The sequence below is a fragment of the Oxyura jamaicensis genome, chromosome 5 (genome assembly GCF_011077185.1).
Source record: "Oxyura jamaicensis isolate SHBP4307 breed ruddy duck chromosome 5, BPBGC_Ojam_1.0, whole genome shotgun sequence".
Classification (NCBI taxonomy): domain Eukaryota; kingdom Metazoa; phylum Chordata; class Aves; order Anseriformes; family Anatidae; genus Oxyura; species Oxyura jamaicensis.
This window is the reverse complement of record NC_048897.1, coordinates 13,196,720-13,221,516: the sequence shown is the minus strand read 5'-3', so window position 1 is coordinate 13,221,516 and position 24,797 is coordinate 13,196,720. Positions and strand designations below refer to the sequence as shown.

At 32.5% G+C, this 24,797-nt stretch overlaps 1 protein-coding gene across 3 annotated transcripts in view; it reads right to left on the bottom strand.

Moving 5' to 3' along the window:
- NOVA1 (NOVA alternative splicing regulator 1) overlaps positions 1–24,797 on the bottom strand; it is a 146,337-nt gene that overhangs the window by 8,211 nt on the left and 113,329 nt on the right. For 2 of the 3 annotated variants that reach the window (XM_035328982.1, XM_035328984.1), the window contains one exon: positions 19,402–19,473. The exons of the other annotated variant lie outside the window; for it this stretch is intronic. In XM_035328982.1, coding sequence (XP_035184873.1) covers positions 19,402–19,473 — 72 coding nt within the window. The remainder of the gene's footprint in view (positions 1–19,401; positions 19,474–24,797) is intronic. 3 annotated transcript variants of the gene reach the window in all.

Genomic DNA, 24,797 nt, shown 5'->3' with positions numbered 1-24,797 from the left:
GCAATGTCAATATAGAATAAAACCAAAAAATTATTAGCAACATTCTCATGTTAGTTTTATTACAAATTCAAGCTTATTATGAAGTCAAGCTAATTATGACTAAAAATGCATGCCCTAGAAACAAGTTTTTTCTAGTCTTACCCATTTTAGATATTTCCAGTTGCTACAATAGCACCAAAGCAAATCTTTGAAAACCCAGCATAAAGTTAAGAAATATTTACATTTTCCACTTATGCAGTATGTACCTTAAAATTTTAACATACCATATTGCATTTTGCACTGAATTGTTTGGTGGCATATATAGAACTCTTAATTTCTTTAGAATTTTATTCAAGTTCCCTGAGATCAAAACAAAAGATGTTCTATTTATTAATTTTTTTGGTGATTTTGAGGTGTTCTTTTTTTCAGTTTTCCTGTCACCAAACCAAAGAAACAATTCTTAGAACTGATTTGATATTTGGGATCTAAAGACAAATGTATTAACTAATTGCTAAATATATTGAATTGCCAAATATAATGAATTTTTCATAAATACATTTTAAGGTAGTTTATTTGTTATTAACATTCCCAAAGTACAAATTTCTATAGAAACAGTCAGGAAAACTCTGTAAACTCTGCAAGACATACTAATTAAGACAAACTAATAGTTTAATTGGGAGATTTTGAAACCTGACTTGGCAAATCCTGCTTGGTTTCATAACCAATGTGCATTGTTCTGATTAAGTGCTTACAAGTGTAAAACTAGAATCTAAGAACATAAGAAGGTATGAAAACAGATAATAGATTTAGAAAAAAAAAAAAAAATCTATATTGCAAACAATCTATTTCTTATTAGGAAAAAAAAGTACCTGAAGTCTTTCCCTTCTTGAATTTCTTTTTTCTACCCTGCCATAGACAGCAAATTATGATGCATTTTGGAAAATAAAGATTGGAGTTACTGATTTGTATGTTACTTTTTTTTTCTTTTTGTCTGCTTCTGAGAAACAAAAATTCTAAACATCTATTTTAGAAACATCAGATTGTATGTCTTAGCTGATAACAGTTTTGTATTTTTTTAATATAGGAAAATGCCATTAATATCCTTTGAAATACAAACCTTTCCAGCGTGGATATTACACCAATTATCATATATCACAAATTTTAAAAATTTACAGGATTCTAAATGTTAGATAATATGCACAATCTATTTCATACTAAGACATCACTAAAAATATTACAGTTGAAATTCACTTTCAACAAAATATAAATGCAACATTATGCATTTTACTTAAAGGTAAAAACCTACTCTTAATGAAATGAATGGCAATATTTGCATTACGTTGAGATATTCAAATGCAAAGTGCCTGTATTTGTAACAACTCCATGAAAATGTTATTTAAAAGTAAGCAAGATAAGCTATGAGATAAGTATGTTAAAAAGCAAAACATTTAGGATTTTTATTTATTTATTTAGATGATATTAATCTTGCTAACAATTTGTAATTTTCCATCTGTTTCCTGTATTCACTTGAATTTCCATGATTTAAATGCTGGAATAACAGAACTTCAGGACAAACATTGGTTGTGTTGCATGCTAATACAGTATCTAACATAACAGGGTACAGACCTCTAAGTGCCAGAATATATTAAATATATATTTTATTTTCTGATGAAGCCTAAAAAACATAAGGTCAAGTAGTTACAAGGTATGAAATCATACAATAAAATTATTGGTCTCAACTCCTGTCAAACAAACAGAAGCTGAAAAATCAATTATTTATTTATTTGGTTCTATTACCTATACAGCCACTGGTACATCCATACTGAATTCTCTTGTCTTTCAGGGAAATTGGACAGTGCTCTTACTCCCTTTTTTAGATAAGTAGTTCAGAAAGTTATTTGGATTCAGAAATGAAAAACCTAAATAATATCCAAACTAAGTGCTCTGAGCTATCTAATAAAGGTATCTGAGTATACTGGAAGGTTAGGTTTCTAGGCTCATATGTACACTGTTGCCTATATTGATATTTATGTTGCAATAAGGATAGTGAGTATCCAAAGCAATAATAAGTTTAAAATGTATATGCAATCTGATTTTTTTTTTCAAATGCCATAAGCCAAGGAGGGGGAAGGAAGGCATTCAACCTTCATCTCATGCTAAATAGGTTTTATAAAAATAAGGATTGCAATCATGACATTTGCTTACTCATAAGGCAAATTAATTACTTCCACTGGCATCACCCTCATCCTATTTGCGTTATTCTAAGGAATGTCAAAATCAGGCTCAGACTAAAATACTTCTCTCCTGAAAAAGGATCAAACAATTTGAAATAATTTCATTGCAATGTTTTCACCCACACAACATTGTCTTTAAAAAGCCTTGGCAAAGGTGCAACAGTCTGTGCAACTGTAGTGCCTATGAAGGGCTCAAACCCGAAAGCAGTTTATTGCCCTCTGTTCCTTGTGAAGTTAGCAGAGGTTTGATGAAATTGCACTTCAGAGAAGGATGCTTTGTACTTGAAGGATCTGTCATTATGTCCTGAGGACAGGATTCAAATTGCTTTAACTCACTATCACCATTTCATGCTGCAAAATTCTAAACTGCTAACCTCTGCATCAGCTAATTCTTTAATTCTTTTCCTTTTATTGACAGCCCACTTGCATAACCCCATGCTGCACACACCCGTAATGACAGCATACCCTATGTTACAAGTCCTCTGATTTATCAAACTAAAAGTCCCGACTCAGTTCTGGCAGTTGAATAGTGTGGAATGCCAGATGTTCAGAGATTGTTCTATGACACTTCTTATACCCTCCCTTATGCTGCAAAGAGATAATCTGTACTAAGCAGCAATAAGCATGCAATGTAAAACTTCTTCCTGGTAAACAGAGCCATCACCAAATAAGGTTTTAGTATGCATAGAAAAGTGTGTCCCATCTCTCCAGTCCTCATCCCCAGTCCTGCAAACCCCTCCAATAGCCTACAGCAAGATTCCCAATCCTTTCATTTAGTGCACATGCCTGCACTAAATTACACCAAAAAAAAAAAAAAAAAAAGTATCACTGATTATACAAAATCACACCACAACTTGAAAAACAAACAAATTTCACAGAAGAAATATTTAATTGCATGATCCTCTGCTTTTTTCACTTCATAGGACTGTTTCTGAAGAGAGATTAATGAAGCAAGGAGCTTTTTATCTAATACTCAGCTTTCATTTTTACTTTTTCTATCTGTATTAAGTTTTTATAAATCATGCCATGAATCTTCTCAAATAGTTGTTCTTTTCATTAGCTATTAAAATTTTCAATTTGTGTTTCTATCCTACCTTCTTCTAACAGAATAAGATCTTTACTAAAAATGTTATTTCTTATCCAACAGATTCATCCTAACTCCACATTTTATAGTCTCTAAAGCAAATTATTATTGCCTTAAATTGTAAATTTCTATATTCCATATATATATATACATATATATATATCCCCCCCCCCCATTTTTCTTTGCTTCAGTACTCATCAATTACTTTAAACTCAAATTCCATCTAGGCTCTACTGATTCTTCTATACCTATCAGAATTTCATGCTGTGTGTACTTTAGCTGCTCATCTGACTATAGGCTTGGAGTTGATGAGAAAAGCACAAGTTCCTATAGAGAGCAGACAAAGACTAAGAGCCATCAAATGTTTTTCTTGGTGGCAGACTAAACACACTACTACAATAGGATTATAGTGATATGAGTAGTCCCAAACCACCCATCCTTCAACTGAAGCGATAGTATGATGAAAATCTGGGAGAAAAAACAGGGTCAATAAAGGATGTGATAAAGGAAAACAGCTAAGTATGCTACAGGCATAACAATATCTGCATGCACTTCAGCTACGTAGAATTTACAGCCATGCTTCATTGTATCGGGCAACTCTTGGAAAGTACCTGGCTACATACCTAATGGCAACCATGTGTTTTCATACCAGGGCAGAACAAGGTCAAGAGGTCATTTGTTTCATCCTACTTGTATAGCAGGCAAAAAGACCAGGCTAGCAAAATCTATATTGACTGTGAATCCATAACCTTAAGGAAGTTAATGAAACAACTTTTAATGATTTCAGTAGCTCTGTATTGTGTTCCTTATGTACACATCACATAAGCTTTTTTTTTTTTTTTTTTTTTTTTCCACAGGTGTGGTGCACTGAGCAAATTCCTGGTTGTTCAGTCCAAGAATTTAGATAATTTCTCTTCAGAAAAAAAGAAATAAGGAAAGAAAAAAAAAACTTTTAAAAGAGTTTAGACAATTATCTATTTGATGTTTATTTACAAACTTAAGAAAATAACCATGTAAAGAGAAGCAGCTTTTTGGAAATTTTAGTGTAAATCTATAACATAAATTAGCTGTCACCTTCCCTGATTGTTTAAATTCTGAAACTTTCTTTCCAATTCTCTATATTTTTCAATAGAATTGAAATATTCTGTGAACAAGTGTAATTGGATTATAGGAGGAGATTAGATTCTATTTTATTCCTCATTATAATGCACATCTTTTTTTCCTGTAATGTTTATGTTCCTGAGATTTTCTTCTCATCAAAAGTATACATACAATATTTCCTTCATATGTTTTACAGGAAATTATTGCAAGATGAGTCTCATTTCTTTATTTCTTTATGTTGCTTCTTTGTGGTATTTCTACCTTCAAAACTAGCGTTTCTTCCAAGTAAGCTATAAGTTTATCCTTTAAAAAAAATCTGTTGCAAGCAACAGAGGTCCTTCTAAAGTTAGAGTCACGCTAGATTACTAAAAACATAGGTTAGAATAACAAGGCAAATACGTCATCTAAATTTTTTTCTTGTACCTGTCCCTAAATTTCAGCAGGAACTTGGGCTGTCTTATTCGCCCTCTACTGTTTATCACCAGTGTTTATTTTGTTCAATTTCTCAGACCTCCTTTCAGCTGAAGCTGCATTGCTCAAGGGTATTGTTTCATTTCAGTCCTAGTAACTATCATATAATACAAATCTATTTTCAGTTTAAACATTTGGAAGTATTTACACCTAAAATCAAGAGGTCTAAAACCTTGGAACCAAACTGGAAAAGCATTTGCTAGAGGAAGGAAAGAATATTACATTTATTTATTCTGCAAAATTTTGCTGCTTTAGTTTAAATCTGGAACATTTTTCAATTAGTGTTTTTATACTATTCTTGACTGTGGGAAAAGAAAAAGTACCTCCCACTTCTAGCTAATTATGCTTCTGCCCACTTTAAAGTATGAACATGAAGATTTTAACTAAAGATGTAATTTGGAATGCAAACTTCTCACAGCAAGGAACTAGCAAATCACATTTAAACAAACAAACAAAATTCTCTGGTCTCTGTTTTAGTTGTCATTCTCTCATTAGCGTGCATATTGTAGGCTCTGAAACATAAATGGAAAGGTTATCTTCTCTCAAAAGCAGTTTTTACTAGATATGTGCACATGCAAGTTGTGTATGGAGAGAGAATAAATATTAAAACTATGTTGCTTATAAAGGTGGTCAATTCTATGAGATTCTCTAGATCTGTATAAACTATTATTTTAAAATTACACATACATATGCATACACTAGTCTATGACTAGTTTCTTATACCTCACAAAACCACAGGTCAAAAGTATGTGGACGTATGAAACTGTATCCTCCATCACTTCTCTATAATACATAGTTTTAATAACATAGAGAAGAAACTTTTCTAAGTTTGTTTCTGTATAGCACAAAAACAACTCTCCATATTTCATGCATTAATGTTTCACGAGATTCAAATTACATTTGCAGGGAAGTGTAATGTATTTTGAGTAGCTTCATTTATACTTTTCATATTTTTATAATTAAAGCAGAAAAAAATGAGCTGGTTACATGCTGAATTATGCAAGAGTAAAAAATCATCAACTTTCAGTCAATTGTAGAGTATGTACTATACACAGAAATGCAGACCTCTATATTGACTATGCCATTCATTGTTCAGATGAAACATCTTTTAATAGGACAAAAAGCAGGAATACCAACTCCACTGGCCAATAAAGCCTGAATGACACTTTCAGTGACAGCAGAATGCTAACTTTATTCTCTAGCTAAATTAAAATATATTTTTGCCCCTATGTAAAATCTTCCTTTGATTTTTTTCCTCTCCTATCTGTTGTGAGGTGTGTCGTGAACATCTGCCAACATGCCATATACACATTATTCATAAAATAACGAACATTTACAGTACAATTGAGTACAGTAAACTGGGATACTTTTGACTGCAAGACACTATGTAATTTAATATTACTGGAATTGCTGAAAAGACACTTCTCAATACAAATTAATCTAAAAAGAAAAAAAAAGTAGATAATATACTTTCTTTTAAAAACAATTATGTGCTTGTGATGGCATCGAGAAAACTCCCACTGTTTTGCATTACACAAGATCTAACTTAAAAACTCATAAGAAAGGAGTTCCAAAAGGAATTGATATTCCTGACTGTATTTGGGGCACAGGTGGTGTATCCTTTTTTAAAAAAAACTTTCCCAGTCACAAAAACTATAGATGTTACTTTGGCTCCTCATAGCTAATTTGCTCATTGTCCAAAGAAGCATTGTAAACTGGCTGCTTTCCTGAAAAGTCGTCAGACAAAAAAGGTAAGTAAATAAACTACAAGGACGTTTTTACACTTCTCAAGAGAATCCCTAAAAGTCTGTGTAAAAGTTAATGTGAAGCATTAGCTTCACATGCACTTCCCAGCACCAGAATAGCTATGTGCTTGTTTTAAGTGATATACTGTATGTTAACCGGACATTTTACACTTGATGAAAGCAGTTACTAGAAGAAATCCTGTGCTTGAAACATACCGGAGATCTGACACACTCTTAATAGCAGATAATGGAGTTATGTTTGATGACCTATATGCACAGACAGGAACTCAATTCCCATTGATTTCAAAGAGACTAAGGCTACCTATTTTTTTTATGGTTGTGGACTGCAACTCCAAGACAAGCCTAAGTGTATGTCCTTAGCTGAAACAGAAATTTTCACGATAAATATGAAAGGTTAAGCATGAGAGAACCTCATGGGTACCCATTATTCAAGCCCAGGTTGGATGAGGCCCTAGGCAACATGATCTAGTGGGTGGCATTCCTGCCCATGGCAGAGGGCTTGGAACTAGATGATCTTTAATGTCCTTTCCAACCCTAGCCATTCTACGATTATATGTAAAGGTGACTCAAGTTTCACTATGAGCTTTCATAAACACAGATAAAATAGTCAATATACTTAAACATATAAAATAAAATAAAATAAAGGCAAACAAAACTTACATAGTTTAGTTATCCCACTTAATTCAAGTCCAAGGAAAAGACAACCAATAGGAATGTATAACAGCACATAGCCACGTTGCCCTTGCATATGGCACATTTCACTGAAGCCATCTGCAACTCGAAAGCATGGAAAAGCTGAAAACAGGATCTAACAAGATCTTAGAAATACACTGCAAATATCACTCTCTTGCATTGCTGGCCAAATTCCTAAATTACCTTAGGACTTAAATCCAAATTTAAAATGAAAATCACATTCCAGGTAAGAATGGTCAAAATCTAAAAAGCTGCATTTCAAATGAATCTATCTGTAGGATCTGGAGAATTCTGAATTATGACTGCACGTCCATGTCATTTTTTGTTGTTGTTGTTGTTGAATGTGTCCTTAATAATCTCGTAATGAAGAATTTGTGAATCAGTCATCAGGGGTATAATTCCTCTGTGTTAAAACTTAGCCGTTCTTGTCAAAGTCCTTCATGTAAACTATTCTAACTTGAAAAAGAAGAATGGAAGGTATCTTGTCAGGTCTGGACATTGAAGGGTAAAACAAAATGTTTTCCAAAGAGCTATGCAAATATAAATTTTCTCATCAATTCCTTATGAGATTTAGTAAACATCATTTTTCCTTGAGATATGACAAGATGGTAGAACTGAATATTTTTAAAAGGATTAAATTAAAAGGATTTAATTTTAGTTAAAATTTAGCTACGCATACCATCAAAAAAACGAGAGGAAAAAAGGAAAATACTTGTTAATCATATACCCAGTGACATAACATCTGATGCAAAAAAAATAAAACTTGCAAAAAAAAATTTGATGCAAAAATGAAATGTAAATACACAAAATAAATCCCTAATCACTTGAAAATGACTAATATACTTTTCTAAATATATTTATATTTCTATACTATAGATACATCTATATACTCCATAATACTCGGTAACTTTTATGGAGAAGTCCTATCACGTTCAGTATCTAGCTAACAGCTCCAGCAGACTTAAGAGAGCACAGAAGCTACATATTCAGCAGTGCCTCTTTAAATCATTTGTTCACAATTCAGTTGATTCTAAGAAACAATAAGAAAAAAAAAAAAAAAAAAACAAAAGCAAATTAGTCCATGTGGAAGGATCGCACAATATTACTACTCTATACAGATACAATGAATGAAACCATCCCTCTCCCTGTCATGTCTTAGAATCTCACAGCTGCAATAACGTCACACATTAGTGTGCTCATGCACAAAAACAAATGAAAGCCTTCTACATTACAAAATCTTGGAAGAACACTTTGTTACAGAATTATTTCAAGAGGTGTTCCAACATTTTACTTGACCTCAAATTTCTGCCTTTAAAAATGTTAATGAAATATATCTATAGATGTCTTCCATATATATCTATATTTAGGATATATATTCATATCTTTTCTATCATATTAAGTTCTTTTCTATTCAGTCTATACCTAGTTGCATGTAGAGAGATGAGAAAAGACACAACAGCATTTTAATGGTGTATCCTGACCTAACCTTGCACCTGTTTGGATATGCTTTTTACTCACAGATCACAAAATTGTAAGTAAGGTGTAAGGTAAATTTATAGTATCACCAACCAATACCTATGAAGTAAACATGGTAGAATGATCAATTTTTTGCTACATCTGTAACTGTTGCATATGTTGCAAACAGCAATCTATGTAAAGCCATGGAAAATGAATGTACTATGTCTAAATGAACACCTTGGGGCTTTTCTGGACCATAAATTAATAATAAACCCTAATATCCCCCTTTCTGTATTATTTGTAATTAAAATCCTGGGTAAATTATTCTGTTCTCAGTTCTCAAGAAGGAAGGTGAGACATGAATTAATGTCCTTGTGGTCATCCCATTAATGTGAAAAAAGGAGAATCTCTGTGTTCTGACCTACAGATTGTTCTGTCTAGCTTCATTGTTTTTCACTATAAGTGTGCTGAAAAATTGCAAGAAATTCAGCTCATGCAAAATGCATCTGGCCTATCTAGATTAACACTTCTTAGTGGTATCAAGGGCTAGACCCTATTAATTTCACTGGCTACTTTACTACACTCATGGCTTTGCAAAAGACAACCACCAGCGTGATCCTTTCTGTATTGAATGTTGCTTAACTATTGCAAAATAATTTTGTATAGCAAGAGCTACTCAATGAATATTTAAGGAACACAATCTCACAGATGTCATTGGAGAATTGTTTTCAAATGAGAAAGGAAGTAAAGGACAGTTAAAGATAAAACATTTAAATAACCTTATCTCTCTAGGTCAAAGAAATAGTAATTATCAGAATCTTTTATAACAAAAAGAACATAGTTTCACTAATGAGAGGATATCTCCCAATTTAATAAGCACTACTACAGCACTACATAGCCTTCTAATGCAAATAGAGTCTTCAGACAGGCCACTACGAAACTTTCCTCTCAGAGGCTGACACTGTCTCTGACAAGAATCAGAGAACAAAACAAGATCATATCAAGCTGCTGGTTTAGGAAAATATATCAATACCTAAAGCTAAATGTCTGGCTTAGAACCTAACATTCACAGCAGTAAATCCATGCCTAAGTACATGCATAATTTATAAGCCTATCTCATTTTTTACCTTTCATATGCTTGCAATTACACATTTTTAACCAACAATGGCACCAGCCAGTGGTGACAACTACTGGAAATTATAAATATTCTTTTATATAGAATATATATATATTTATATATATATATAAATTATAAATATTCTTTTATAATAAAATATCTCAAATTATTGGCATCAGTAATTTCTAAATTAAATTATTAAATTCAGATTTCAAAGCAACTTAATCGCATTGAGATTGTAATCTTTCCTCAATTATTGTCGCTCATGTTGCTATTAATATAAGGAAGGCATAACATATTTAGAAATGACATGCAATAAGGACAGCCCTTAGTATATGCACTCACATTGCATACAGCAAAGCAGTCTTCACTTTAAGTGTTCATGTGAACACTACCTAATTACTTGTGAAATAATTAAAGGAGGGGATGAGCCTCTTAAAGGCTCAAATATAAGCAAACTATAACCTGTGAACTTTCTTTAACAAAGAGCTAATTATATCATTTCCTTCTGTTTCTAAAACAGAATGTGATAGTATTGGTTTTGGACAACATTTAGAGTTATTTTATTAAACATTTCAAATATAATAGATCAATATATAGTCTTCAAAGATGTGCTTCTTTTGACTTGATTTCTTGTTTCTCCATCACTAAATTATACGAGCACTTATTTGCATATGATCTTCAAGAAATTATGTTTTGCTTCAGTACTCATTATTAAAGAATGTTGTTAAACACTGTTCAATCTACTCCACAAATCAATTTCATTTCATGAACCAGTAATACTTTAAAATGAGCTTAAATGGACAGCGTTTCCCTAACTCATGTGTATCAAGCAGCTGTTAATTTACTATCACAGTTACTAATAAAAAAATAAAATATCTTAAAATATTTTTACTGCATTTATGTTTTGGTGAAGTGAACAACAGAAATAACCATGAAGAACTGAGAAGCATGGAGATCACATATTACATTACTAGAAACATGAACCAAGAATTTACACTGCAGTTGAAATTGCCAATCTGGAGACCTTAAAGAAATATAAATTTTTACTTTATTAACCCTATTCAAATCCTAGGTTCCAAGTTTAACTGAATGAATTGTTTACTACTGCTGAATAACATGAAAAAAAGACAGACCCCACATAGACTCTCATCTGTAATGCTGCATTTGCTAAGATACCATTTGAGAAGCAGGGGAAAACAGAAGGCCACACAACCAGTACTAACTCTATCCCCAAATACTCTTCAAGTCTACAAAATACTAAGACTGAAATTTACATCACTGGGAGAGAACAGTGAACACAGACCCGGGCATTTCTTAGGATATTTATTAGAGTCTATGGTCATGATCTTCCCATTGCCCCCCTGTTTGCAAGGTACGCCTCAAAATAACTTATTACTAATAAGAAGTCTAATCTACTTTCAGGGAGAAAAAAAAAAAAGTATGTGGGAAAATAACTACAGGCACAAAACCAAGAGAAAATACTAATTCTGCATAAGATGAATTTGCATAATGTTTTATTCTGTACCCTGCAGTCAATAACAGGTATTGACTACCTGAATTCGGGGATGCTATGCTACAGGCAAAGACCTCAACAGATGCACCTTATCTCTGGAAGATGAAAAATTTTCCACTTCTTATTTCCTATAGTGCAATACATCAACAAAATTCTTTCTATAACTTGTATATAAAGAAATTATTCATTTCTTTTTTGTTTGTTTATACCAATCAGGCAACCTATTTTCATGGGTGGGTTTGTCTCACACCTATCTATGACTTCTCACCACCTGATATTCTCAAAGCAAGCGAAAGGCAGATGATGTCTGCAAGAAAGTAGCGTATTGCTGCACTACTCCTACAAACAAGTTGGGAAAATAGATGGCACAAAGAAAAGAAATAATTATCATGGCCAATGCAGAATCATCTTTTCATACAGAAACTTCAAAATGGGGCTAGACTGACCATGCCTTACTCTATATATCTCTGACACGTCAGAAAAATGTGGTATCTCCTTTTCTACTCCATACTCTGTGCTGCACAGGATCTGTCCCAGTTTGACAAGAAGCTTTGTAAACCCAATGTTTCTTTCTACATTCTCATGCAACTCTTGATCGTATAAATTCTGAACTTCCAAAGAGCTGCTAAATATAATTCTGAATAGTTGAAAACTTATGCATATGACCTTCATGTGACGGACACAGCATGCAGCAGAAAAACACAATAAAGTCATCCAGATTTGCATTCTGGAAATTGCTCTGAACTTCAAACAATATAGAGCACACCAAGTGACTCTGTGCTGTGTATCTTTGAATATGGTTGGTTGTTTTTTCTTCCTCCCAGTACTAGATCTCATAAATACTATGTCTAGTATGAGTTTGAAGGACTAGAAGTCAAAGATAATCTTTGACAGAGTTACTGCCAACTTTAGGTTACATGGGACAGAGCTTCAAACACATACCCCACCTGGATTAGTGTATTCAGCTCCAGGGCTCTCATCATAAGAAGGGCATGGGCCTGTTGGAGCAAATTCAGAGGAGGGCCATAAAGATGATCAGTGGGCTGGAGCACTCTCCTATGAAGACAGGCTTCGGGAGTTGGGGTTGTTCAGCCTGGAGAAGAGAAGGCTCTGGAGCGGCCTTATAGCTGCCTTCCAGTACCTAAGGTGGGCCTACAGGAAAACTGGAGAGAGACACTCGTCAGAGAGTATAACAATAAGAAAAGGAGTGATGGCTTTAAACTAAAAGAAGGGAGGTTTATATCTAAGGAAGAAATTCTTTACTCAGAGGACTAAGGTGGTGGTGAGGCACTGGAACAGGTTGTCCAGACAAGCTGTGGATTCCCCATCCCTGGAAGTGTTCAAGTCCAGGCTGGATGAGACTTCGGGCAACCTGCTCTAGCGGAAGGTGTCCCTGCCCATGTTAGAATGGTTGGTTGGAACTAGATGATCTTTAAGGTCCCTTCCAACCCAATCCATTCTATGATTCATTGAAAGAAATGATAATGTTGTCCATTAACCAGAGAAAGTCAATCTCTTTGAAGAGAGGATGACATATGAAGCTAATCAATTCTAATTCTTTTCAAGCATAAAATAAAAACAAAATACATAAATGTGAAATCATGTTTCAACTTACAAGACTGCAACTGGCAGATCATTCAAGACATTCAGTGAAAAATATGCCAGCAGTGTTCAGAGACTCTGCCATGAGAAAGCTACATCTTTCCCTATGCCTCATGAATGCTCCCAACATTTCCCCTACATTCAGAAAGCAACAATGAACAGTGAAGCCTAAACTTGCTATGTGGTTGGAGAGAGGATGGGGAAAGGAAACAAGTAAATACTTGTCCAAAGGGGAAAAATATTAAATAGGTGATGAGGAAAAGAAAAAAAAAAAAAAAAAAAAAAAAAAAGATTTGATTATATGATTTTTTAAACAATCTTTGTAGTATCTAAAGAAAAGTTTTAATCCATAACTTTTAAGTAGACAGTGCAAGCAAGAAGCTCTGATCTCAGAAACTGCAAAATAACGTGGAAAGCGGTCAAAGAACAAGAGAAATACATATATTAAAAAAAAAAATGCATCAAGCTGAGAACCAGAAAAAGTATTTACAGTTATTCTATGGAGCATAGATTAATTCTACTTAGCATTTAGCCATGAAATGAAGAATTTCCACTGAACTGCAGAAGCAGGAAAGGTTTACCTTTGAAGCACTGGAACCTCAACTGGACCCCTATCACTTGAATAAGGGAATAATTCTTCCTAGTCCTTTCTAGGTAAGTTATCTCAAACATTATTATTTGCTGTCTATAGCGTGCCATAGGCAACATGTAAATGGAAAATAAATTGTCATCCTATTAAAAAAATAATTTTATAGAGATATGAATTTACAATCCATAAAAATATATGTAAATCTAAAATGTTAAGGGCTTTTTCACACTGCAGAAAGAGATGTCTTTGTAACTACTGTAGACACATCCATTTAACCTTGTTACAATGCACAATGTTCAATGGAGAGTCAAAATTATTACTGAATTATTACAATACCGATGGCAAGACCTATATAGAAAAGAACACCAAATGTTGAGTAACTGGTAAAGCTGAAGTTGAAAATCCTTGCTGAAATCTATCCAGAGAAATGTGCTATTTTGAGAAATTATGTGAAGCATTTTTCTGTTGGCAAAAAGGTATATCATAAGTTTGGGGTTGGTGGCCTTCCAGAAAAAGTCAGTAAAACATGCAAATTACAGAGCCTATTTATTATCTCTATTCTCTTAAACATCGTGATGCATTCATTACAAATACCACCACACCAAACCTGATTTCCTTCTCATACATCTACTTGTAAACAAAAAATGGTTTGATACTATAACTAGAAAAAAAATATTTAGAGTTTTCGTGTATTTCTAATTTTAGAACCTAGTGTACTAAATTCTTTAGTGATGGGCCCATATGAAACATTTTCTATTAGATGAAGTCTCTTCCAAATAGTATATTACTTTTGTGAGTGGAACCCAAATCTCATCTTCCATATGTAAATATAATGATTGTACTTATCAGAGAGCAATCTGTCAGGTTGAAAAAAGGTCAGGTTGCTATCTGTAGTTTCTCATTGAGAACTACCACTGCGTAAATTCTGAACAACTGAATTACAGTAATAGCAGCTCTGTACTTCTACAGCACATTTTATCAGAATGTTAAATAACTACACATTGGTTTTGCTTCATAATATATGGTACTGAGATTTGAAAAACTCAGATGATGCATCCACCATCAGCTAATCTGTGACAGAACTAAAAAAAATAGATTTTCTCAATACCACTATAAGAAATGACATCAAAATCAGGGAATTAAAATTAGGTGAATATTGAAATTAAAATATCAGAGACAGTATATCTTAAATAACCCTCACATCAAATTATCATAGGTAAATAGAGATAGTATCTTGATAGCCTTTGAGGGCTATCTAGTATCCTGGAATCATCCTTAAAATTATTTATTTGTGCTCCAAGATTTGTATACTGTCAAAAACTGTATTGTTTGAAGTTTGGTATTGTACAAATTTTCCAAGTCCATGCTAACAGAAAACTAAACTAATGCTTTTTTTTTTCCTAGTTCTTCTTCCACCTTCTACGACAAATAAGATATTAAGTGAGGTAAGTTCATGAGCTCTAAAAACCATGAGTGTGCTTTACCTGCTACGTACAGGCAGTACCAAGAAAATTGGCTTGGTCCCATCACATAAGCAGGCTAGAAAATACTATTTATTACAGATACTGCAGCAAGCAGATGACATAGCTCAAAAAACTTGTAAAACTTGAGGACTGAATGGGCAGTCCCAACAATAATGAGCACTCCAAAAAATTTGTATTACAGCATACAAAATGATAAAATAGCTTCAGGTGTAAAAACAAAGCTGGAAAATATAGGGTATATTTGTTAAAATGTAAATGGCAAAGGACAAAATAGTGCTTTAAAAAAGGAAATATAAAGTTTATACAGTAAGTTAATGACAAAATCTGTGATAAGCTCAGTAATGAGCTTAAACCTATCTAAGTTATAAGGGAGGAGAAGAGGACCCCTACCAAGAGTGATGACTTTTCCTTACTCACTTTTCAGTAGGAATGTGTGTTTTGGATCTTTTATTCTTTTAAAGCTAGTAGTTAAGATCAGCAGCAATATCAGTCTCGTGGAAAAAGGGTGCATTGGAGAAGAAAACACGCACAGGACTGCAATTGCATTTACAGATGTACATAGAATGGATGAAGGAGAAATACAAAGTTAAGCCTTATATCACTTTTTTCCCCTCTAAAATAAGTAATAAGAGTACAAGATGTAGGTAAAAAGGAAAAACAAACTTGTAAACAAAGGAAAATGATATGCAAACAGTTAATTATAGAAATCCTTGTCTATGTACTCTCACTTATCTGTTAAAATAAGTATTAACACTTGTACATTTTCAAAGAAGCACAGAGGAAAAACAAGCATGTTCTATACGATGCTTATCATTACTTTTGAAAAGAAATTGCCACCTGAAGTGTATTGTGGAAAAGTAAAATTGATTTCCTCCTTCTGGCAAATAAATGTAAAGAACACATTTACCGCTGTAGTTATATGTCAGTGTTCTGTTATAAACAAAGCTGACAAAGTTCATGAGAGGGCAACAATAAAGCTAAAGTCTAAAAGTACAGGAAGATTAAGTTGTTCTTTTCAGTGATAGGCACATAGGAATAAAATACAGTTATTTGAAATGCATTCCAAGCATCCTTATTTTTTTTTTTTTTCATCTTTGGTTCTTTCTTCCTTAAAGTTTCCAGTGTATGAATTTGTATTGTGGACAATAGCGTAAGGAAGTTGTACTGCAAAAATAAATAAGACATTTCCAACAATAATACTGACTGATGTATATTTTCCTGGAACAAAGAAATAACAAAAAAGTACTCCCTGTGTGTAGGTTTTTCTTGCATTCATGGGAATTCAGTATAGTGCAACATGACAGTTCTATCTATAGGGACTGTTTCATTCCACTATAAAAAAAAAAAAAAAAAAAAAAAAAAAAATTTAGAGACTACTATCTACTTCTTGAGAACGATTAAAATGAACAGTTTCATGACCACTGGGTATTTCAAAAAACAATTCAACCAAAGTTGAAATTGCATGAAAAGGGATTTATGATCTCATCTGGATGGAGGCAAAGCAAGTCATTAAAAGGAAGACATAATACAAGCCAGATTTCCTGCCTAGCTTCCTCTGACTTCTATTGGCAGAACTATTTTCCTGTTGTGGTAAAATCTGTGCCTAGGAATTGTTCTGTCCACTATGCTAGTAGCCTGGTCAGGACAACACAATTAACTGACACACTAGTACAGTGGGAAAGATCATATCATCAGGTAAGCTCACCTACACACATCCTCAACAGATCTGTAATTGCAGTGACTCATAGTGAATCTTCCAACTCAGTTTAAAAATCTCACTCCAACAGCAACCAATTTCTCCCAGAGTTAAACATTGCTTAAATGTTGCTTAATCACTCTGCTAATCTTTAATATAAAATATAGTCTTGTCATGATTGAAATACTATACAAAAATGAAATTATCTTAAGTCTGATATGCTACTACATGCTGTACAGCAGGGTGCATTGTAAATGTATCTTCCACCTTAACACTAAATTTCCTGACTTCCGTCCAGTCAGGAAAGTTTCATTTTTACTTTGTATAACATTTTGTGAACAGTTATTTTCTATTAAGAATCCTACTTAGCCATATATCAAAACACATTAGTTTTGTTCTCTAATACTCTCTCAAGTAATAATTTGTTACATGACTACTGACAAGTTTGAGATTACCATGTTGGAACCCATTTTCGTGTGACAGCTGCAGTGCAGATACTTGTCAATATACTGGTGCTGAATACTAATCACTACTACAGATGAGAAACAATTGCAAGCTATTTCAGTTATCACTAAAATGAATTGAAAATCCTTAAATGCCTTATCACGTGCTTTGTGCTTCCTGCTGAAATGGTTAGAAATCACTAGAAAATGCTAGAAGAGATAAAATAATTGCAAACCGGTAAGGATTTCAAGGGTTAATTCAAAATACAGTTCCAAAAGTCACTTCTGGAACTTATTACTCTTCTTCATTTATATTTTTTTTTATGGTGCTCAAAAGAGGTCTTGATTATTCGTGTAAAAATAGAACTGAAAACAGTTTAAGAATAAAATACATGAATGTGGGATATAGGTAGGACACAAAGTATACACACTTTACTCGTTGGATATTCAGTTATATTGCTTGAAAATAAATCTCTTAAAATAATTCTCTAAAAAAATTAAAGTTTTTAGTTAATAAAAAATACATTTAAGATTAATAAGCTGGATTGTATTTTTGATCATTTGAAATTCATAGAACAGATGCAAAGTAGATAGTTCTCTGATGCTAATTAAACAGCATGCCTGATAAGTATTTCCTGTTAAATAAAAGCACCTGTTCCTTTTCCTCTCACTAATGATCATCAGGATTATAGTTATATTTTAAAAAAAAAGTGGAAAAAAAGGAAAAAAACTTTTTTTAAAAAGAGCTATGTGTTCAGTATTTTCAAAACCTTCTAATTAAAATACACAAAACAATAAAATTAAGGAGAGGAAAAAGGCTTAAGAAAGCATTCATAAATTATCTCTAGCTGTTGGCAAAGAGGTGATCTTTGTCATTTAATGATGATGAAGTCAAACAACTGTTGCTGAAATGGAAACAGGTTGATGAAGGCTTTCAAATTGAAGTGAAGGATATCAAAACAAACCGTTTTCTTATAGTTCTTTTATCTGTATAATTTCTCTCTAAATTTCATTACTTTCAGTATTAGATGTCCCTTTCAACGGTTGGTCATGTGTTGATCAAAAATGCAATATATTGCTTTAATATTCTTGTGTCCCGTTGTACATTAAATTATTTGTTCATACAGACAACAAGTTCTAAGCAGTTCACAACATATCAGAGGACCAGTAATTAATATCAATGTGAACTTTAAGAGGAAATTAGCTTGATTTGAAGAAAACTTTTCTGGTACTTGATCTGATTTGTGCAAGGACTGATAGAAGCACTCAGTTAACTTAAAACAGAATGTGTGTTAAAAACTGTTAGCACATACTGAATACTTACAGTATTTGAACACAATGTACATTAAGTTTAACAGCACATTAAAAAAATTGAATATGATATCTCTTAAGCAAGAATCAGTTCTAAAAAGCATGGTATAAAACAACTTTAACAGTTTTCATAAAACAAAACAAAGATACACACCATGATAATTTGTGGACATAATGAACTGGATTTTTTTTCCCGTTAAAACAGAAACAAAATAGTATAATTAAAAACTATATGTTAAAATTAATTGTTTGAAATGCCTTAAAGTGACTTAAAGTTACTTCATTCTCCACCAAGAAATTTTCATTTAAGATTTATTACATATACTATTTAAACAATGCCCCTATGTTACTGTCCACAAACACATTTGAAAATTCCTAAAATAAACAAGTAAATAAAAAGTCTGTTTGCCATTGCCAGTCTGTTTGCCAGTATTGCCATACTGGCAAACCATAAGTATGGTTTTAGTGGTAATTTCATTGTAATTTATAAGTGATCCAGGAAGTAAATACGTGTGTGCATATATACATAAACATACATATACCATGACTTACTCTATCCACAGACATACCAGTACGTATCCTTACTATTTATTAATCAAATTTAAAAAAACAACCCAACAAACAAAAAAAAACTATTCTACAAGATATTTTGCTTTCATCCGAGATATTAAGGACAACAAAACAAATTAAAGAAAAAAGATTCAATTTACCAAATTCTAATAAGAGTTAGATATCTATGGTTATGGGTGTACATATGTGAATGAACGAATAAATCCTTAACCCACCATATCTTTTTCTCCAGTTTGCAAGCTGTCACCCGTGAAAAGTATGGTGTAGATGGTAGGATGATACTGTACCTGATTGGCTCTGGAGGTGGTCATGGGATCAGATGGAGAGGACTTGGTGGTAGTTGGGGAAGATGGCAATGTCTGGGAACAAAGCAGTTCAGGAGCAAATCAACCTTTACAAGCCTTAGACTGAACAGTTAAAAAATAAATAAACCAACAAAAGTAACATAACTACAAAATTAAAATAAATAAAAAATGCCTAAGACAAAACCTTTCTCCTACTCATTGGAACTTAATGGAATTTAAAGTCAATTGAATAAATAATGCATGTAAATATGCATGCTTATGCATGTAAAAACAAATTCATGACTTGAAATCAAGATGGTGAACTCACATAAAAAATATGCTGACCACATGAGGAATATATTCTTTCCTCTCTCCTTCTATTGGGGAAAACGAAGACTATAGTAAACACAAATTCCAGCAAGTTCAATGAGCACACTAGAAACAGTTATCGTCTACACGCAAACAGGGCCAATGTTTGAAAGAAATTAGTGAAATTTACTTTTGCACTTTATAATGCACCATTCTATAGCACGGACTATAGCGAGCAAACTGTGTTCCATACCTTAAAGCAATTATATGAAGCTAAGGAGCTTTCAGCAATTTACTAACTGCTAAAATATTATTATTTTTTTAAAAATTGAGAGGCATGTGAAAAAATGTAAACATCAATCTCATGATGGATGAACATGCAACTAATACCTTCACAACAAATTGCTACAATATATTTATTATTAGTGTTAACGATCCGTTAACTGAGCAAAGGTTAATAATGTATCATCAGCCTGTGTTCAAAATAAACACAAAAAAGAATTAAGAGTCATATTTATTGATGTTTTCTAAATAATATACATACTTAACATTAAATCTTGAACATATCAAAAAAAGCACTGCTCTGTTTAAAACTTTTATATACACATCTCTTTTTGAAGTATTAGAAGCTGACAAAATAATTTTTTTATAAACGTAGTGAAAATATCAAATTCCCATTTCCCAAACATAACATACAATACTTATTCAAAGCATGTAGTTTTGACATTTTTGTAATATATTAATAATAAAAAGTATCCAAAATTACACTACTTTTACTTTAAGAAATAAAATGTTGAAATGCTATACAATGTGATGTTTCATATGGACAAATAATTACTAACTATTTAGAAATAAAAGAAGCAAAATTTCACATTTTCAGCAGTTCTGTTACTTACAATCATTGACAGTCCCTCATAAAAAAAGATATACACAATTTTGCACTAAAACTCTTAATGCATATGAATAATTTGGGACACTGTGAATGCATAAAGTTATGTGTATTAGCAAAGCATAGGCTTGTACATATGCACACACAAATATTTGATCTGTATGTTAAGCCATATGAAGAACCATATTTTCATAGTTGGTACATAATCAAGCAGCCAAAACAGAAAAAAAAAATTGACGAAACAGATCCTTACTTTGTGTTGCCAGCTTGCAGCTCACAATATAATACAATAAAAATTAAAAACAAAATAAATACAGTTTAGGTATCAACTGAGACACTTTCAAGAGGCTTAAGTAAAAAATACTACCATGTAGGGCACTATAAACAAAATTTGCAGCTTGGCAAAATGTTGTTGGTCAGTAGATTGTATATAAAGGGAAAATCAAGACAATTGTAAACGATTGTCCCTTGTCTTCCTGTACAGAGCATAGGTCAATTTGCAAATTGTATTTGATATAATAATTACTTAATTATTATTAAGCATCAGATTCAATGATAGTACAGCACTAGCACTATTCAATTATAGAAATATAATTCTGATTTTGATGGGGTCATGCAGGATATCTTTTATCCAGATCTGAAACTGAAATGAACTGATTTTCATCGTTTAAGCTTAAACTAATGGGGGTGAGGATGGATATGAGAAAGAATATACTTTGACTAAAATGTCAGACATCTGACAGTTTGTGCGATGATCATCTATTGCTGGTGATGTATACAGTGTTGTATATTGTTGTGGTATACTATGCTAATTCAAGGAAAAAATAGGATATTCAAATGAACTTTCCTCACTGGTGCTACTAAATGTTACTACTGGAATTATGTGCAAATATGTAGAACATTTCAACACTGAATAATGACCTAATCACTGATAACACAAGCTCTATAAGAAATTGGAAGCATCTCTGTTTTAACTTAAAAAAGATAAGAACATTAAAAAGTGAAACAGCTGTATTAATGAACAAGACTCAGGTATGGCATACACTTTTTTTTTTTTTTTTTTTTTTTTTTTCAAATATACATACTAGTGACAAAATACTGAAAATAGTAATACAAATATTATTATTATTTTCTATGCCAGGGTGTGTGATAAATTGTGTTCAATGCTTAATCTCTCTGTTTGCTGACTTAACTAATTTCATATATATATATTTATATTCTGAAATATAAGTACATATACAAGGACTGATAGCATTTCATCCTTTTTCATGCTTCTATATCATTTTGGAGACACATTAAATACCAGTAACCTATTTATTTCTTCAATATTAAAGTAACAAAACGTATTTTCTCAAAAACAAACACAAGCATTTGGACTTTGATTTGAATTTTCATTGGTTAATACATAATTTATTAATCCATCCTGAATTGCTTTGCAAGAACATTTAGGCAAATTACTTCTTAAAAAAATTAAAAAAAAAAAAAAAAGGCAGAGCTCCATAATCCTGATTTATTAAGCAATGTAGAATATATATTTTTTAATTTTGGCAACCATTTTTGCATTAGGCAAGGACTTGAATTTAGTAATTATTAGGCTTCTGGGAATGAGATGTATAAGGTGATTAGAAATCATAAGATGAATTCACATTACAGAGTTTCATTTTTTGAGACTGAAACATTTATACTGTAATTGAAGCTCTCCTGAAATTACATCTTGACTAGCTGTCAGGTTAGTCATAATTCCTACTATATACCACTTTTACAACTCATGACTTTTTTTTTTTTTTTTTTTTTTAACTTCATCATGAAGCCAATGTGAAATTGGCCTTCTCTGTTTTCTCAAATATTATTTTCCTTCCTGTAAGTTATGAGCAAATGAACGTAAGACAATAAGTACTGGTATGATAATGTTTTATGTTTGGTTGGGGTTTGCTCCCCTCCCCATCTTAAGCCTCTAGAGTATATATTTGAGACAATAGATTATAAGTAATAAAAAAGGTACTTATTGTTCAAAATAAATTTGACTGAGTCATATTTGAGTTACAGTATTTTTTGAGTCCAAGAATATACTTCCTTGTGTTGTTTGCAAGTACAACTGTGAGAGAGAGCTCTCAGGCTGCACAACATACTAAAGGGTGCAGAAAGATGGCTAAAGCATGACACCTGCATGCTTCATATTTTCAAGTGGCAGAATGAAGATACAACTGTACTACAGCAGTACAGAATACACACTCCATCTGCAAAGTGTTCCAAAAGGTCTTCTGAGACCTCTTTCCTATGACTTTGTGAATTGCCTAAGAGTAATGTGTAAATGACAGAAGTTACATCTTTATATATATACACATGTAATAAACACATACAAAAAATACATACAACCTAGATGATAAGTATTATACTGAGACTGTTAATTTAATTCTCAGAATCTAATAGTATATATAATACATAGAATGATAGAAAGGAACAGCATAAAATGAAGTACCATTTAGAAACAGGGTTAGAGACATGAAAGCATATGAGGAAAAAACATTTAAATGTGAAAATGAAACTGCATTTACAGCTTACCACTTTCTGGTTTCCCACTACAGGGCTTCCAAACAAAGGAAATCTTGCTGATAACGTTACCCGTATTATTAATACCAATCTAAGAGTTTTGGACTTGCATATTAATATTCATGTTTTTATGTGACAATTTAATTTGATGACAATGCTAATTTGCTTAAGCCAATATTTTAATACACTTTAAGAAAAAATTGTATCTTTTGTGAATACTATTAAATAGTTGAAAACCTACTGCACCTAAATAAGAAACAGAGAGCTCTCTAAGCTCCAGTTATATTGAACAACATAAGAGACTGACTTACTAGCCTTTCTTTAGCACCAGAGGTAAACCTTACTAAATAGACCATTTGCTTTACTAAACATATCACATTTTATTTTTCATCTGCTATGAACTATTTTAACCTACAGCTCTAGCAAATGACTCTCATCTTAGCAATGACTGTATAAACATAGTCATCATAAAGAACAAATAGAATACATTCTGACTGATATTTCATGCTCTTTGCATTTGATTTAGCTTTTGTGTAAAATAATACCTAGGGCAAGACAAAAAGAAAGTTAACATATGCAAATTAAAGTTTGTTTATAGGTATTTATAGAGATAATTTGTGTGTGTTTATAAACTCTTGGGGACTTGTCTTTGAAACAGGAAACAAGCTGTAGTAAGTATGATGCAAAATAAGGACTATATTATGTTTTGCCTTGGTACAGTAAGGGGTAAGGAGCATAAAGCAAAACAGCAGGTGCCATTTGGATCATCAGAGCAACTCTAGATGGAGCGGGTGATTTACAATGAAGATTACAATAAAATGGACAAAGAAAACCAGGGCCTTCTTTCCTCAAAACTTGTCACAGTAAGACAGAACTACTGCAAAATATGGTGGTGTTATGTCAAAATACCAGAAAACTCAAGTAAGTGACCAGATATAGGTAACGAAATACATAAAAAGATATGGATCACAAAACCCTGAAGGAAAGAAAACATCACCTTTTGATTCTGGGTTACTTTGGGATTTGGAAAAATACCATCAAAACTTCAACTCCATAGAAGACCCAAGATAATTTCAGAATTTTCTTAAGAATTAGAACACTTCTGAAAATTTGTGCAATGCTGAATGCTACTGTTCATTCCCCCAATGCAATCCTTTATTCTCACTCCACTTTTGAAGCACATACAATTAAGAGTTAATCATCAGCTACGAAGTGTTAATTGAATTTATAAAGCACATTTTTATATACATATGGAGATTATATTCAGCACTGGTGAAATGAAACAATAGGAAAATATGACCTGGCACCAGAAGTAAGTCAAGGGCACGTGAGGGATAGAATCACAGTTTTAGTTTTATGGAATGCTAACCTTTTACTGTGGGACCTAATTTAAAGTACTGTCTTTCTAGTACGGGGTAACAAAATTTACTCCTACTTTTTGTTGTTGTTCTGATGATCTGTAAAAACAAGATTATTATTCATTGCAGAATGGTAACTGGTGCCATTCTTCACTAGTATTCAAACCTGAGAAAATTTTATGAGAAATTATTGACTAGATGTGATCTACAAAACAGCTTATATTTATTATCTTCCTCAAATGAAAAAACGCGGAGATATTTTCTCTTATTCTGCAGGTTAGTAAGGCTGCTCT